The following is a 16,643-nucleotide window of genomic DNA, read 5'->3' on the forward strand; positions in this document are numbered from 1 at the left end:
CTTCCCCCACCAAAACGAATGTCTTAAAACTGTGAATAAAGGTGTCTTTAAACAAAAGGGAACGATTAGCATATATTCACACACATACTATCATGTAGCGCTCAGGGATATTTACGTGTTTGGCACATGATGAGATACTATTTGTTTCATTGCAAAGCAGTTTGCAACAACACATGGGCAACGATAGTAAAGAACAAGGAGGCTCATATGTAAATGGACAGAGCAGGGAGCAATGTGAAAGCAGAATGGTAGGAGTGGAGTATTTTAGATCTATAGCCCACCCCTTCAGAAAGGTTCATTTCATTTTGATGTCAGTTTGGTTTGATAAGTAAAGTCGTATGCAAACTAATCTGATATGAATCCATTTCCTCTTCCTGGATTTTTGAAACTACTGAGCAGCCCAATTGCCAAACAAATGAAACAAGAGAATTGTCAGCTAGTTTATTGCAGTTATAGTCTCTGGGACTAAACAGGCTTTTATCAAAGTGTTTCCTCAGCTTTATCCAGTTTGTAAAGCCACATCATGTCTCACCCACACAGTTTCAGGTATGTTGACAGTTTACTGTAAGCACTGATAGAATGCAGGATTTGTGAAATAAATCCTCAAAGGGGAGCTGACTCTTCAGTTGTTTTGATGAATTACAAGGCTTATATCACTAACATGTTGTGTCATTTATTTTAAGAACTCATTAAACTCCACATCGGTTATGGTTTAAATATATATTTTTTTATTTCTCCTCCCCCCCAGCAACATTACAGTCTAACAATCAAAAACACATTACATACACACAGGCACACCACAGAACACTTCTGAGGCAATTGTGTCCTTTGCTCTGTCAACACATTGCAAATGCCTAAACAGTGCCCTACAAGGAATGGGCTTTCTCTTTCTTAGCCATCCTTATGCTGCTCTAGCAGGAAACACATAAAGACACATTTTGTTTTGAACTAGGTTTTTGTTCTACATTCTAAGTGACATAGGAAAGGTTGGTGGATAGAGTTATTTTCCTCTAGTCAAACCCTATATTGTGAGGCATACAATAAGAATCTATGCTTGAAAACCACACACACCCCTTCCCATCCGCAGAACAGAGAGAATGACCAGGAATGAATTTGCCTTGAATTTTGAATTTGAATTTGTGAGTTTGAGCAGATCTTTAACATGTGCATTCTAAATGCAAAATTGTAATCCTTGGAAGTGGTATTGTAATAGCAGGGAAGAGAAAGGTGTTTGTGTGTGGCTAAGATAGCCTTAAAAGCCCTTTTAAAAACATATGAAAATTCACTAATAGGCAAAAAACCTACAGATATTTCTATCAAACTTTAAAAAGCAGGGAAATTGGGCAGCTATAGTGAATGCACCAGGGGAGCAGTAGACCTGATCTCCTCTCTGAGATATTGGACTGCCCTACAAATTTGTCAAAATGCAAAGACAATTTGGGTTGGTCTTTCACAGTCCAATCCACTTCCTGTGTAGCTTGGGGGAAGGGGAAGGAGCATATTGGAGGGGGGCAAAGGAAGGGGGAGGGGAGGGCAGATTTGATCATTTGCATGCTTATAGAGTTCAATGGTATTTAGTCCCGTGCAATCATAAGACAGGTAAAACAGACCATGGGGAGGAGGGGATTGGGAGGGGAGGGAAGGGAAGGGGAAAGAGTGAGGGGAAGGGAGGGTGGGTTTGATAATTTGCATACTTTTTGAGTTCAATGGTATTTATTTCTGTGCAATCATGTTTGCAAATGGACTGCCTTCAAGTTGACTGGACTTATGGCGACCCTTTGAATAGGGTTTTCATGGTAAACGGTACTGAGAGGTGGTTTTACCATTGCCTTCCTCTGAGGATGAGAGGCAGTGACTGGCCCAAGGTCACCCAGTGAGCTTCATAGCTGTGTGGGGATTTGAACCCTGGTCTCCAAGGTCATAGTCCAACACTGACCCGGGGGAGGGGAGGGGAGGAGATTGGGTGGGTGGGCAGAGGGTAAGCCCCTTTCCAAAAGGAAAACATTGTGAACAGTATCATTGCTTTTTAGCGTTTCCTCCACCTTTTTATTCTACAGCAGGCACATGTAGCCTCCCACCCAAATTTAAACCAAAGCTGTCCTTGGCCATATCCACATGAGGCCTTTATTTCATTTTGGACAGTCATGGTTTCTCTCAAAGAATCCTGGGAAGTGTAGTTAGTGAAGGGTGCTGAGAGTTGCTAGGAGACGCCCTGTTCCCCTCACAGAGCTTCAATTAGAGCAGCTGACTCTTAAACCACTGGCCACTGGAGCTCTGTCAGGAGAATAGCAGTCTCCTCTCAGCACCACAAACTACACTTCCCAGGATTCTCTGAGGGAAGCCCTGACTGTCTCAAGTGAAATCAAAGTCTGGTTGTGGGTGTGGCCCCCTGATTAGCCAAGCCCAGCAGCTGTGAGTCTGGCTTTTAGAACACTGACAGTTGGTTCTTACTGAGCATGCCCGACATTATCATAGGGTTCCAGCCAAAAATTCTTAAATTAATTAAAAATCATCCAGGCATTTTTCAAACTTTGAAACTGCAGAAGTTGAAGGTCAGAGTATGGGGCAAGGTCAGTATTAGGATTACAGGTACTCTGTGAACATGGCTGATTTTTAATGAATTTCAACAGATTGTGAGAACTCTGACAGAAACAAGTCCAAAAGGGCTCTGGGTTTTTTTCTGTCTTTTACACTTTGAACTCTCAATTCTCTCTGACTGTTTTGTGTAACGCCATGAAAATTGAGAGGGTGTTTCTGAGTTCAGGACTATAAGTGTTGTAAGGTTTTGTTTTGAAATGAGGTTATGGGAAGCATCAGAATGGCATGTTGGTATTTTCAATTTAACATTGTGGAATGTGAAAAATCCACGCTGGTTATAGTATTCAGCCACTCTTGTGGCTGTATAATAAATATTTTAATACATTTTTAAAAGGGCATTTAGGGCTATCTTATAAAACCAAAATAACACTTTTTGGTTAGACAAGCCTTCAGAAAGAAACAAAGATAGCCATTCTCATACAATTTTGATAAAATGCTGGTGGTGATCATGACATCTCAGTACTCCCAGATATAGTGAAAGATTTAAGAATGTGGCTAAGATTTTCCACATCTGAGAGAAACAGGTGGCTATCCTGCAAAAATGTCCGTAAACCCATTGTCAGGTTGCTGAAATCAATTATGGCTGCTTCCTACATTTTGCTTTGTTTTAACTGTATGAATGGCTAGTTATTGTTAACAAAAATCTCAATGTTCTTTTGTGACTTATGTAGGATTCTGCAGAGAGATGCCTGCCTGGTTACACAGCCTGCTTTTTTGGAAGCATGTCTAAAACATGGGTACATATTGAGGATGGCTAACCTTTCAACATCTGAGTTTATGTATCTTCAATAGTTGTGTAGAAGTGGAATTCTAGCAGGTGCAACTTTTCATCATGTCACAGTGCTGAAGGGGTTTAAAAAGCAGTCCCTGACTAAATTCTCCCATCTATGTTTCTACTGACCTTGGGTTGAAAGACTGAGCATTCATTGTAAAAATCTTTTTTTCATGTGAACAATCCTGAAAATAACTAGTACTAAGAATAGTCAAAGGAACAAAACCTGCAACTTGCCAAGTGACCCTTAGCTTGCTAATATGCATACAGTTGTGCATGGCAAGTATTTATCAAATCTAGCCCTTAGTATCCTTTTTAAAAAAATCTTAGCCTGAAATTTTAAAACCATCATACATATATTTGTAGAATTTAATCTCCAGTCATCTTTGCATAGCAGAACATTAACTTTTGTGTACGTTTCTCATAGAGTAGTGAAGCCAAATTATGTGAAAGTGGGAGAGGGGTGCGTGAAAGGCACATACACAAATCAATAATCAATACAGCGTGAAGACATATAATGCATTAAGAAGAGAAGCAGTATGAGCAGAAAACAGGGCTGATTGTAGGGAAATTAAACATTGCTCTGTTCAAACTCTACTTGATAGGTGAAGTTAGGCTATAATAGGAAAAGTCTATTATGTGATTGAGTGTAAACTGTATTTTAATCAAAATGAAAAACAATTGACTAAACAATTGGAGGTTTGGAGCTGCAATCTAATTGTGGAAAGAGGTGCCTCTCTGTCTTAAAATTTCCCTAGTAAATTCAGTGAAAGGGCCTAGACTAGAATATCCTCTTCAATCCTCTGGGTACCTTCCCTCCCCCCCCCAGTTTATGGCCTTACATCCAGTTTAAGCATTTCCCCCTTCACTTGTGGAAACAAATAGACTTCCCCAGGCAGAGTAGTTGGTGGTAAAAGATGTTCCATATTGGAGTTTGTATATTATTGAAATTACAAGGCAGTAAATGCCATTTTAATTCATTTGTGAAACATCCAACGCAACTGCCATATGCAATGCAGGATATAGCTATAGGGAAGCATGTGTTCTTGCATTTCAAGGAGGATGTGTGCATCCCTGCCACTCTCACAGTTGCATGCAATGTCACAAGTGCATGCAGTAGCCTCTATATTAGATACAAAGTATGAAATCTTATTGGACCTAAAGCTTGCTAATAGCAAGGACTGTCTTATTACTGCAATAATAGCTCTTTTGTAGCAGTTAGGGATGGAAAGAGTTTTGATTCTGTCTGTTCTCATTTTTTAAATCTTAAATTCAGTTCTGCAGCGGTTTGGGAATTATTTTTTAAGAAGTCCTCATGAAAATTCTTCAACATTTCATTGTGAATTTCTCCTACTAAATAACTTTTTGTATGCAGTTTTGACTAAGGTTCACATTTTTGCAGGCAATGCCTCCTAATATAATGCATTTGGTGTGTTATTTTCACGAGTATATTCATTTTAATACACATTTTTCCCTAATACATGTGTTTTTTGGCTGGAGAACATCACAAAATTTGGATAAGTGTGGATTTTGTGTTTTGCTTCTTACATTGTTGTGGAAAGTGCAAATTTGATAAATTAGGCTTTAAATGCCACCCTGGGCTCCTACTGGGAGAAAGGCTGGGGTATAAATCAAATAGATAAACAAATAAATGCAGACCAAATTAAATTTCTCTCCTGTCCAGTAGTACAGTATAGATAATGCAGAGCTTGGAAAAGTTACTTTTTTGAACTACAGCTCCCATCAGCCCAATCCAGTGGCCATGCTGGCTGGGGCTGATGGGCGTTGTAGTTCAAAAATGTAACTTTTCCAAGCTCTGAGATAATGTAGCCAATGGAGTTTGGAAGGGTGCTAAAAGAAATCAAGAACTAAAAGAGTTGAAAGGGCAGGTTCTCACAAGTGTTTAAGAGATTTAAAAATTTACTCCCATTGGGCACATTTTAGTGGGAACGTCTCTTGCAAAAGCCATACTGAAATAGAGCCTGTGTAAGAAAAAAGAATCCTATTCATATAAATGTGTTTTGTACAGAATAAATTCCTGGTGAATTGTATTCATTTCCCCTCATCTATCCAGGCAGATTACACACAGAAGCAGGTTTATATACATAATAATAATTGCTGATCTAGTGTTGTTTCTTTTAATTTTATAATATTTTATGATGGTTTGTTTTAAAATTGTTTTTTTAATTGTTGTGAGCAGTAGTGACAAATTCAGAAGTGCAGGGTCCTTTCTTGCTAGTCATGCCACACACCCCTCACAGCCACACCCTCACTCGATCGCTTGCTCTCCATTGCCATCTCCACACTCCTCAGTCCTTCCCACATGCACCTTCTCCCACAATAGCAGATGTCCCTAGGAGCCAATCAGAGTGAAAGGAGAGTGTGTTAGCTACTGAGAAGAGTCCTTTTGGTGGCTAACTCACCTCCTTTTACTCTGATTGGCTCCGATCAGCAGAAAAGAACAAAGAAGAAGATTCTTGTTAGTGGCTAGCATGCTCCCCTGTCATGCTGATTGGCTTATAGGTCACATAGGGAACTGGCTGGGACCCTGCTCCCAAAATAGTAAGGGGTCTAAGACACCCCCCCAGACCCTGGATGACTATACTGCTGGTTGTGAGTCACCTAGAAACTAGTTGATATTCGGCAACTAACAACTCAAATTATTATTAATAAAATAGATCTGGTCGATGTTACTCACTAGATGTAGATGTGTATCTGGATGCATGTTTGCATTCACAGTGCTCATTTCGGTCTCACTGTGTTGTCTGATTGTGTTTTGATGTGGATGCCCATGCAGCAGGCATAGGGAACGGGCAACTTTTAAGTACTAAAGGGAGGGGGAAATGCAAAATTACGTGGATAGATTTAAAAAATATATGTTATGGCCCATTTTGACGATAACTGCAGTTCAAAATGGATGCCTGGATAATGTAAAGTCCAAAAAGTAAAATCAATCACCTAGTGTTAAAAACCATAAAAGACAATATGCAATATATGTGACTGGTGGTTTGTTGCCTCACTGGAAAAAGCCACCAGATTATTCCAGCACATTCTTTTCCATTTAGAATATGGTACGTGTCTTTTGCAGTAGTGTGGTGGCAAATTGAGAAGTGCAGGATCTCTTCCTGATAGTCACAGCCATGTCTCTCCCCCCTTTTTTGCTACTGGGTAGAGAATGAGATCCTTGTTAGTGGTTTCTTCCACAACAGCCATTAAGCCAATAAGCATGAAATGGGGAGTGTTAGCTACTGAGAAGAGTCTTCTCAGTGACTGACACCTCTTTTCATTCCGATTAGTAGGAAAGTAGGAATCAGTAGGAAAGGACAAGGAAGAATATTCTTCTCAGTGGCTATCTTTTCATGCTGATTGGCTCATAGGATGCTAGAGATAGAGGGACTCAACTGGGACCCTGCTCCCAAAAAAATAAGTGGTCTAAGATCCCCCAAGACCCTGGACGACTACACCCGGTTGTTGCTGTGGCCCAATAGATGAGCCGAAATGAGCACAATCCACTTCTCTTGAACCTGTTGTGAAATGAATGGGTATTATGCTTTAAGTAATCAGAATGATGGTTTCTAGCCACCTACTCTGGTTGTTGTCTCCTGCAAATCACTATTAAAAAACAGCAATGGGCTATGTTGCCAGCAGGACATAATCATCACTGTTCTGTAAAGAACTGCCAGAAAAGAAGGGTGAAAGGGAACACTCTACATTGTCCATTTACCATCTGGCTACAACTTAACATGGTCATGGTTTTGTTTTGTTTTTAAGGGGAGGAGAGGAAATAAAACAAATTACCATAAAGCAGTTATAATTGTTTATGGGATGTTATGCTCAAATAAAGATTATTCTAATCAGAAAGCTTCTCAGGAATTCTGCAACAAGATTAATAAAGCAGAGAACCTACTAGTTCTCCCTCACCAATCTTCCTCTGCAATGTATAACTGCAGGTTAACATTATTATTGGATTATTGGATATGTTCTAGAAATTGCTCTTAGTTTACATAGGTTGCATAGGGTTATCCAACAGGCCAACAGAACTCGGAGTGATCCCTAGAATGTGTTCCAGAATCTTCTGCAATACTCACAGATTCTGTAGCAAACAAATCAATGCGGAAGGGGTTTTCTGAGGTAGGAACTTTGAACTCTGCTGTACTCTTGCCATATGGCAGGCATTGCCAATTGTATGTTTTGAAATAAAGACTCGTGGATACTGTATATCTACTTCACATTTTAAATTTTAGTTATCCTATTGTGTATCCTCATGTTAAAGTTGGCCTCTTAATTGGGTTGATATAATTAAGGCTTCCATTATATGTGAGCTGGCCTATCAATCTAGGCTTTTGTTCCTAGTATTTAAATTCAGGTGAACTCATGTGACCCATTAAGACTGTACAGCAGAGACATTGTTGGAATGCTGTGGAGACCCATATTTTTCCTCCAATATCTGAGATGGCCTCGACAGTCCAATCCAAACAGGAATAAGTTATTTTCAGTTAAATGAGACTTAGCTACAGACATTAACTAGAAGGTATCTGGCTTCAGTCTCTTCCTTATTGCCAAGGCAGAAAGGGTCTATGGATTTTTATTTATTCAATTTATATCTCACCCTTCCTCCCAAAGGAGATGGTAGTAGTACACAGGAACAAAAGCAATTCAAAAGTGATGGAAGAAACAAATATATTTCATGATCTATGTCTGCCATTGTGTGATTTATCCCTCCCTGCTTTTCTTTTAGTGCAAATGACTAATTACATTGGGTTGTATCCAATGCTGGTCCTGCTCAGACTAGACCCATTGAAATTATTTGACATGACTAACTTGAGGTCCATTAATTTAAGTGGATCTACTTGGAGTAGGATTAGCATTGGATACAACCCATTATTACTAAACACATCAAATAAACATTGAGGTGTCTCTTCCCTATCTCATATATTGCAAATATCCCAGAATATTCTCTGCCAGTGAAATTTTGCCTCACTCCCATTGAAGTCCAGTGGTGGGCAAGAGCTACCCCATGGTCTGTAGTTCAGTGATAGGCTTGGCTATGGTTTTATCCAGAGCACAGGCCTTTGCTCACTTTGCCTCCTCAGCACACCTCAAATCAGCTGGGGACTTTGACAAAAAATAATGCTTAAATATATTTATACTATATTATATAATTGTACATATGTAACAGTATTTACAAGAGAACAGGTCTAAAGGAGGAAGTGAGTTATAAAAAATGTTCACATCCCACAGACTGACTTTAATTCGGTTATACAGCCAAGCCAGTGGTGATTTGAGTCTTTTTTCCTTGACCAAAAGGCAGCAACTAGATACAGAGTATGCTGCACAAATTATGCTAAGGTATATATATTTTTTAAAAAAACAACAATAATAGTTCTACCAAGTTCATACATTTCTTGAGGACATGCAAATTTGTACCAACAGACTCATACATACAACAACAAAACCATCCAAATCAATCAGTTTTAAAACATGTGTCTTTAAGATAACAACATACTTTGTTTTGTCCCTGAGTCCATGCTGTAAATGTTCCATATACAAAAAAGAAGTTAGAACTCAGCCTATCCCAGAGATGCCAACATGGTGCTTTCCAGTTGTTTTGGAGAACAACTCCTGCCAGCCACAGCTAGCAAGGCCAGTGGTCAGGAATCATGGGAGTTGTAGTCCAGCAACAACTAGAAAGTCTCCACATTGGCTGTCTCTGGTCTATCCTATTAAGGATGCCATTGCAACGCTCTCCCAGCCATTCATTCACAACTTTCAATTGCTGATTTTTTTAAAAATATGCTTACATCCTCTCATTGTCGTAACATATTTACACATGTGCATGCATACCCACATACGCAAGCACACACATTATCTTCAGCACCTTTCCTTCGGCTTAACACAAGAGAGTACTATATCGTTGGTGTTTTTGAACACCATTGTTGGAACTGATAATTGAATTGCCAGGAAGATGGCTTTCCTGAATTACTAGCGATAGGGGGAAATGCAGGCATTATAAAGATGTTTTAGATATGATGTTTGTGAGATGTATACAAAGAATTGTTAATATTTTATTATTAGACTTTGGAATTTGTTCTGTAGTAGGAGGTGCTTGTGTTTAAAATAAGAACTCATCCTGTTTTATTCTCAAACCACGGCTACTCAGTCCCCAATTTAGAGATGGAAATTAGCTTCAGGCCATCTGAGAAACATTAGCTTGCATTTCCATTTTCTGAATTCAGCTGTTGCACAATCAGAAGTCGGACCTTTTCTCCTTCCCAGGACTTGAACATACAGTAATACCTCAGTTAACAATCCTCCAAAAACCGACAAGCCTCTGCCTTTGCTTTGCTATGTGTGTTTGCTTTGCATTAAAGAGATCTCTTGCTTTCTCCCGGGGCTGGGAAGGGAAGGATCCAATATGATTCAGAGGGGGAGAAAGCCCCTGTTAAAGCTGCCCCCACCATATATGAACAGGTGTAGGAACCTATCCCTATCCTTTTTATGTTATTGCTACCTCTGGTACCAACGTTTCTGTTAAAGAAGTCATGCCAGGAATACATCTACTTTGTTAACTGAGGTATTACTGTACTGTTCCAAGCTTGGTTACATTTTTGTACTTGGAAGCTTTCAACTTTGAACTCACAGTGGATTGTGGCGTGATGAAAGAGGATAAGAAGGGGCATGCATGGATGATTGCTTTTTGTTATTAAACTGAGTTTTGAATGGATAAAGGATTGTTAAAGACCTTCATCCAAGCTATATGTTTTTCTAGGAACCGTTGCTGCCTCGTAACACCTTTTGCTTCACAGCATTTTAAAAAACTAAATTGGGGGGCATGATTTGATAAATCTGGTCAACATAAACTTCACAGTACATGTGTTGACCTTGTTGATCTCCCAGTAGTTTTTGCTGTAGATACAGGAAAATTATGGGATCAATACTTGTAGCCAAGGCTGGCTCTACCACTAGGCAGAGGGAGACAGCTGCCTTAAGCAGCTGATTTTGGGTCTCATGAAAGAACAACAAATTGTGAGTTATTTACATAATAATTATTTGTTTGTTTATTTTACTCCCAGGGATAGGTGCTTGTGGGATTGCTGAAAGCACCTTGGACAGCTCCTTAAACATTTGGACTAAAATCTGGAGCAGATTCACTGTTCCACTGACATCAGAGCCAACAGTCTCCACTGGTTGTAGTCAAAGACGCATTAGTGCATTAGTGCATTAGTGGTGCATGAAGAAGGAAGTCAGGCCCCTTTGCTTAGAGTGAGATATCACAATAATTTTCTTGGTGCCCATAGGAATGTGACATCACCAGAAAGCATCTAACGCTGTAAACCTCCTAGGCCCACTTGCAAGAAACTACCACTGAAATCCATAGAATTTTTTTCATTTTGTTTTATGAAGGGATGGGGAAACTGGCACCCTCCAGATGTTAAGATTCTAGCTCCAATCAGCTCCAGCCAGCATGGCCAATGTTCAGGGATGGTGGAAGCTGTAGTCCAACAACATCTGGAGGTCTATAGGTTCCCCATCCCTAGTTTAAGGTGTTAGAATGTCTTGGATGGGGGAGGGAAGCAAAAGGTGACAATGGAGGCAGAAACGTTGGAAAGAAGTGACCTAATCCTCTTTTTATTTAGAAATTGGAGTTTCTAAGGTTCCTTTGGAGACATGAAACAGTTTGAATTGTGCAGGACATGAGGCAAGAAGGAAGGAGATATTTCAATAAGCTGGCTACAATTCATCTACTGCTAGAAGCTACAGTTTTTAATACAGATGTTTTCGTGTTCAGAAGGTTTTCCTTTGTTTCCTTGAAAAGTTCAATTACAGATTAAACCCCTATCCAATGACAATGAAACAGCTGAAATGTCAGGCTGTCTACATTTTAAAGTGGACAGGTTTTCTGCTCCTGTAAAAGCTTTGATGTGTAGCCCCTCCCCCTCAAAAATCATGGTGTTACAATGCTCTAGAGCTGCACCTGCTTCAGCAAACTTAAAGGAACAGAAGCCCTGCCCTGGTAAGAAGTTCCCTCCCAAAATTAATTTCTGTTGTGAGAATATAGAGTACCCAATTAATAAAACCAGAAATCACTTTCCTCTCTCTCTCTCTCTCTCTCTCTCTCTCTCTCTCTCTCTCTCATATTAATGGCATTTAAAAGCAGAATCTGAATATTGAAATATAAAGACTCACCAACAGATGAAATCCACCCCAAAATTAACATAATATTCCATATTAAATTATCAGTTTCAAAATCCAATTTTCAATATGTTTGAATTGTCAGATTCCTTCATGCAAATCTGGGCATCTCTGTGAGAATTTCCACACACAAAATTCATTGAACAAGAACTCCCCCCCCCAAAAAATATGTTTCAGCTCTTCAGATAAATCAAGAGCTGCAATAATAGTAAAAGGCATTTGATGTGACATGAAAGAGGCAAAAGAATGTAAACACTTCACAAAATTAAAGAAAGTGTTATTCTCCTGTTTTAATCAGAAATCAACATAATCTGTGATCACCAACACACAGGTACAAATGACTCCAATTCATACCTGCCAATTCTATCATTTTCCCAGTAAGTCAAAGGAGTGGAAGATTCAATCAGTAAATGTAATTGCTCCAGTTTGAGTTTCAGGTCAAGTGAATTTGCCCTGGAATGAAGATCCAACCAATTATCTGTGATATTTTCTAATTCATAGGTCATCCCCATGGCTTTCTGAGGAAGTGTTACGTTAGCATATATAATCAAATTTGAGCAACAGTCTGTAGGGTTATCATGAAGAACCAGGATTTTGGCATGCCTTTCTTGACTGTAGTTACTGAAGGAAACATGTCAAGGGATGCCAGCAACTATGTTTTGAGGTTCTGCCCCATTGTTGTTAAGATGCCTTGCCATGTGTTCTGGACCAATAACTGGTTGAAACTGCTTCTTCAGCAGCCATTGAAAGGCACAAAGGCTAATCCTATATGGGGATTTTGCCATCAATGTCATTAGTATAAGGACCAGGTGATTAATGCCAGCTTCCTCCTACATTAACAGAATGTGCTATTTGGGAACTATTTTCAAAAGAGACATGAAGAGAGCAAATAGGTATGTGCAGATGGGAATGGCAAGGGGAGAAAAAAGTCAAAATTTCTGGATTGGATCTGTCTCTACCTTCGTCAGCAGTTTGAATCACACACATAGTGTGCAGTTTCCTAAAATAAATTTCAACAAGTTATTTAAATTTTGGAGAGATGCATTTAGAGCTGCCATCATTTAACAGCAGTGTGACAGGCAGACATTCAACAGGGGCAACTTCCCATCATGTTGCCATGGGTGGCAAAGCTTTACCCATTGGAATTCTGTCTACTACACTGTTCTGCCAAGGTACAGTGCCTGTATCAGAAAAAAGTTGCCAACCCAAGATTGATGAAGTCTGTTTCAAACTCAGATGGAAATGTTCTGTTCAGTTGTGACATGTGAATGGAAAGTTAATTGCTTTAGAAATATAAGCCAGGATCCACAGACTAAACAGCAAATTCCCATAGCCAAAGGGCTTTAGGCTTGTGTTTCTTGAATAGTAGGCCCCTGCTCCAAATTCCATTATGGTAAACTGCTTCTGAAACCGAGTCTTCCAAAAGTAGAAGGTGATATGATACAGTAATGAGGGCCTGCCACTCTAAAGAAAAAAAGGTTCTAATACCCCCACTATGTATGTGGAAGTTCTAGGATGCATCTAAAGCTACAGCAGCCAATGTGGCCTCTAGATGTTGCTGGACTACAATGCCTATCCAGACCATTGCTCCTAGGTCTTTTAAGAAAACCAACTCATCTTGAGAATATGAGAAAGTTAAATGCAGAAGAGTGCAACAATGGAACAGAAATAAAATCATATTATCACAATTCTATTTGCTTAGGGTGAGGGTTTGGAGCTCTTGCACTTTAAGAGTTATTAGCTACATTTCAGCTGGCCTTTTTCAGCTTTGGTTAATAAACATGGCCAAACCAAAGGTGTTTCCTCTGCATCAAAATCCCTCCCCCCCCCAATAACTAAGCTCAAACTGAGTTTCAAGAAATGATTTACTGGCTTAGTCCAAAAAATTATTAAGCTTGTTTTTTAAAAAAAAGTTGTTTGATTTTTTTACAGCTCCAGATATATATTAAATGCTCGTTCTGAGGTTTTATAGAGGAAATTCCTAAGATCAGTATATAACAGAAAATAGTAGCTCTCAACCATAATGGGCAAGTGTTTAAGAATCAATAGGCATTATGGCCATAATGAAGATGTGAACATTGTGATTACCTTCAGTGGAGAAGGAAAACACAATGAACAAGTAAAGAATATACGGAGTTTTCACTTTTGTTCATATGGCATTATGTTTAATAGGGCAATGCTTATCTAACAGAATTGTAGTGAAACCAAATTACTCCTGAAATGATCCTGATCTGAGGAGACATCCTCCCTGCTTCAGATTTCAGCATCAAAGCTATTTGTTCTCATATTCTAGCAATTGTATTTTTCAGGGTCTCCAGATTCTAGAAGACTTTCTTCAAAATGTAGGTACATGTGCTATCCTTTAGAGGCTACTCCTATTCTCTGGACTCCAGACCTCCACAACTTTGGCTTAGACCTGTTCAACTGCTTCAAATCTCTTCTTCATTTATACATAGCCTGATCCTAGGCATCCACTGGATTCAGTGGCACTTACTCTGTAGTAAGTGCGCATAGGATCACAGCCTTAGTTTTACTCTCCATCTTCAACCCATTTTCTTCATCATCCTATCCTCTTTCCATCTCTTACCTGTCTGTTTAACATACTCCATCACTTACTCCAACATACTTTATTACCTCTAAAAATATGTATCAGCCACTTTCTCTACTGAGGTCCCTAATGTTAGTATCAATGCCAGAATAATATGAAGCCTTCTATAAGGTATAATGATTTTTAAAAAATGATGTTTTGCCACTAAACTTAGGTCGTGATCCTGCCAAATACCATGAAAATCAATGGGAGAAATGTTATCATTTACATGACTATTTCCTATGGAAAGCAATTGTAATGGTTTTGCCTGGATTGCACTCTTAAAACTTGCCCCGATAAACATTCTCAGAACAACAGACAGTTTTCAAGCTTCTGTTTTTAAACGTTCTTTTTTTTCAGATTGTTTTTAACCATTTCCTTCCTCCCTTAGGATCCGAACATATTTTCATTGGAGGACATTTGCCATGATCAACCTTGGAGTAAAATGGATGGGCAAAATTGCAAATTTGGGATTTTAATTTTGTATTTTCTTTTTAAAAATTCTTTTATTTCACATTTGCACATGTTCTTATTCTAAAAAGTATCAGATCCAGCTGTGCTCTGTACACACAGGTTTAAACACTTGCTCATTAAACTATGAAGCCATGAATGATAAAAAACCCATGATAGCTGCCATGTAAGTAATCAGATGGAGGAAGCATCCACTGCATGCATTTAGAAAAGGACATGTGTGATTAAGAACAGCAATAAAACAAGCTTGACCTTTCATTAACTGTGAACCGCTGTAGCACTCATTAACCATTGCTGGCAATTGCAGCTGCTCAGAATGGACTTTCAAAGGGTCTTTCCTGAATCACATGACACTTCTGAACAGAAAATTCTGGCATAATTTATCATCTGTTTGAAATCAATGGCAAAACTTCCATAAATTTCCATGGGTCTTGCAGCCCCAATAAAATTAATGATATGCCAGGATGCCTCATGACTAGCCACCATATCAGTGCAAGGAACAAATATGCCATTCATATATTTTTAAGGGATGGACATTTGTCTTAAGTTATATTCTTGTTAAGCCATTCCATTGGGACTTGCTTGGTTTGTTATTTTTGTGTTCCAGTTTGCACATGACCTGGTAACCCCATTTGTGACATCACACTGTGAAGAGTGAGATGTTATAAAGAAAGGCACTGATGTCACAGGCTCCCTACTACAACAACAAGGGACAAAAGGAAATGTCAGGGCCCCTTGACCCTACTAGAACTCATGGCGGCGGGGGGGGGGATGTGATATATTCACTGGAAGCACCAGTAACTGCTACAATAGCTAGCATGTGATTTCATGCCACCCTGGAGACCAAGGAAAATGCCCAGAGATAAATGGCCTTTCTTGGTAACCAAGATACATACATGTTTCTCCAACACTTCTTTCTTTTTTTAAAAAAAAATCACATAGTTTCTAAGTAGACCTGCAGCCTTGTTACTTAATCGTATTGGGACATGGTGGGTTTCTTTCATCTTCCAATCAAAATCGAAATCCACACTCGTGGATGTAGGGAGGGGAGTGGGACAGATTAAACCCCAAAAGAAAAGGAAGTGGTAGATCAGAAAATGTATTTCTTGCTGAAAAGGGATGGGGGGAGAAATAAAGCCCAAGAAAAGCCCACAAAAGAACAACTATTGAATGTTGCCAGTTCAGGAGAATGTAGGAGGTTCTCTCACAGGGGTGAGGGGATGGATTTATTTCAGAAAATGGATGATGACCCTCTTGGCTGAAGAAAGCATTGTGAGGAACTGGTGAAGCTGAAAGTTAAAAGGATAATGCCCCACAGTGTAGACTTCCTGAAGTAGCTTAGTAGTTGTACTGGCGCTGGCATGGTTGGTAGACAAAGCTGCCTTGGTGTTTGGCCCATCGTGGGCGGCACTCTCTGGTGCGGTTCTGCCGCTGCATGACTTTTTGACTGAACTTGTGCTTCTCCGACAGCTGCTTTGCCCTCTGAATCCGACGCACTTGGTTGACCTTCTCCAAGATGGCGGCCTTGGTGGCAAGAGAGGTGGAGTGGTGTGGGGCATGGCGCTGCAAATGGCGTTCAGGTACCTCGCTGCAGACACAAAGGTACACAAGCACACAATACCCAGGATGATTTAAGGCTCAATAGGGTAGGACCTACTTCAGTGAACAAAAGATACATTGCATTTCCTCAGTAGTGCAAGATTTTCTTCATAAAACAAATTGAGCCAAGAACTGTATTGCAACATTTGGAGGAATGTGAAATCCTATAGAGAGCTCCATTCAGATTCAAACCTTAGTCCTGGAGGTGTAGAACAGGTAATCTGTATCAGAATTCACAAGGAATGAATTCTTGGAGCATCTCTGTTAACAAAAGAACTTAAAAAGAGGACTTTGGGCATGTTTGCTGGTAGGCTATGGAGCCTGAACATGTCCTTTTCAGCTTCCTCTTCCCCCCATGGTTCTCTATCATCAATCCTCCCCCTTTCCCTTGTTTTATGCCACACATTCCCTTGTGCAAATATT

General features: G+C 39.6%; 1 protein-coding gene across 5 annotated transcripts in view; it reads right to left on the bottom strand.

Annotated features, from left to right (window-relative positions):
• Positions 1 to 705: 705 nt before the first annotated feature.
• TP53INP2 (tumor protein p53 inducible nuclear protein 2) overlaps positions 706 to 16,643 on the bottom strand; it is a 68,175-nt gene continuing 52,237 nt past the window's right edge. For all 5 annotated transcript variants that reach the window (XM_061631619.1, XM_061631617.1, XM_061631623.1 and 2 more), the window contains exon 4: positions 706 to 16,209. In XM_061631619.1, coding sequence (XP_061487603.1) covers positions 15,960 to 16,209 — 250 coding nt within the window. In that variant the 3' untranslated portion in view covers positions 706 to 15,959. The remainder of the gene's footprint in view (positions 16,210 to 16,643) is intronic.

The sequence above is a fragment of the Rhineura floridana genome, chromosome 6 (assembly GCF_030035675.1).
Source record: "Rhineura floridana isolate rRhiFlo1 chromosome 6, rRhiFlo1.hap2, whole genome shotgun sequence".
NCBI lineage: Eukaryota > Metazoa > Chordata > Lepidosauria > Squamata > Rhineuridae > Rhineura > Rhineura floridana.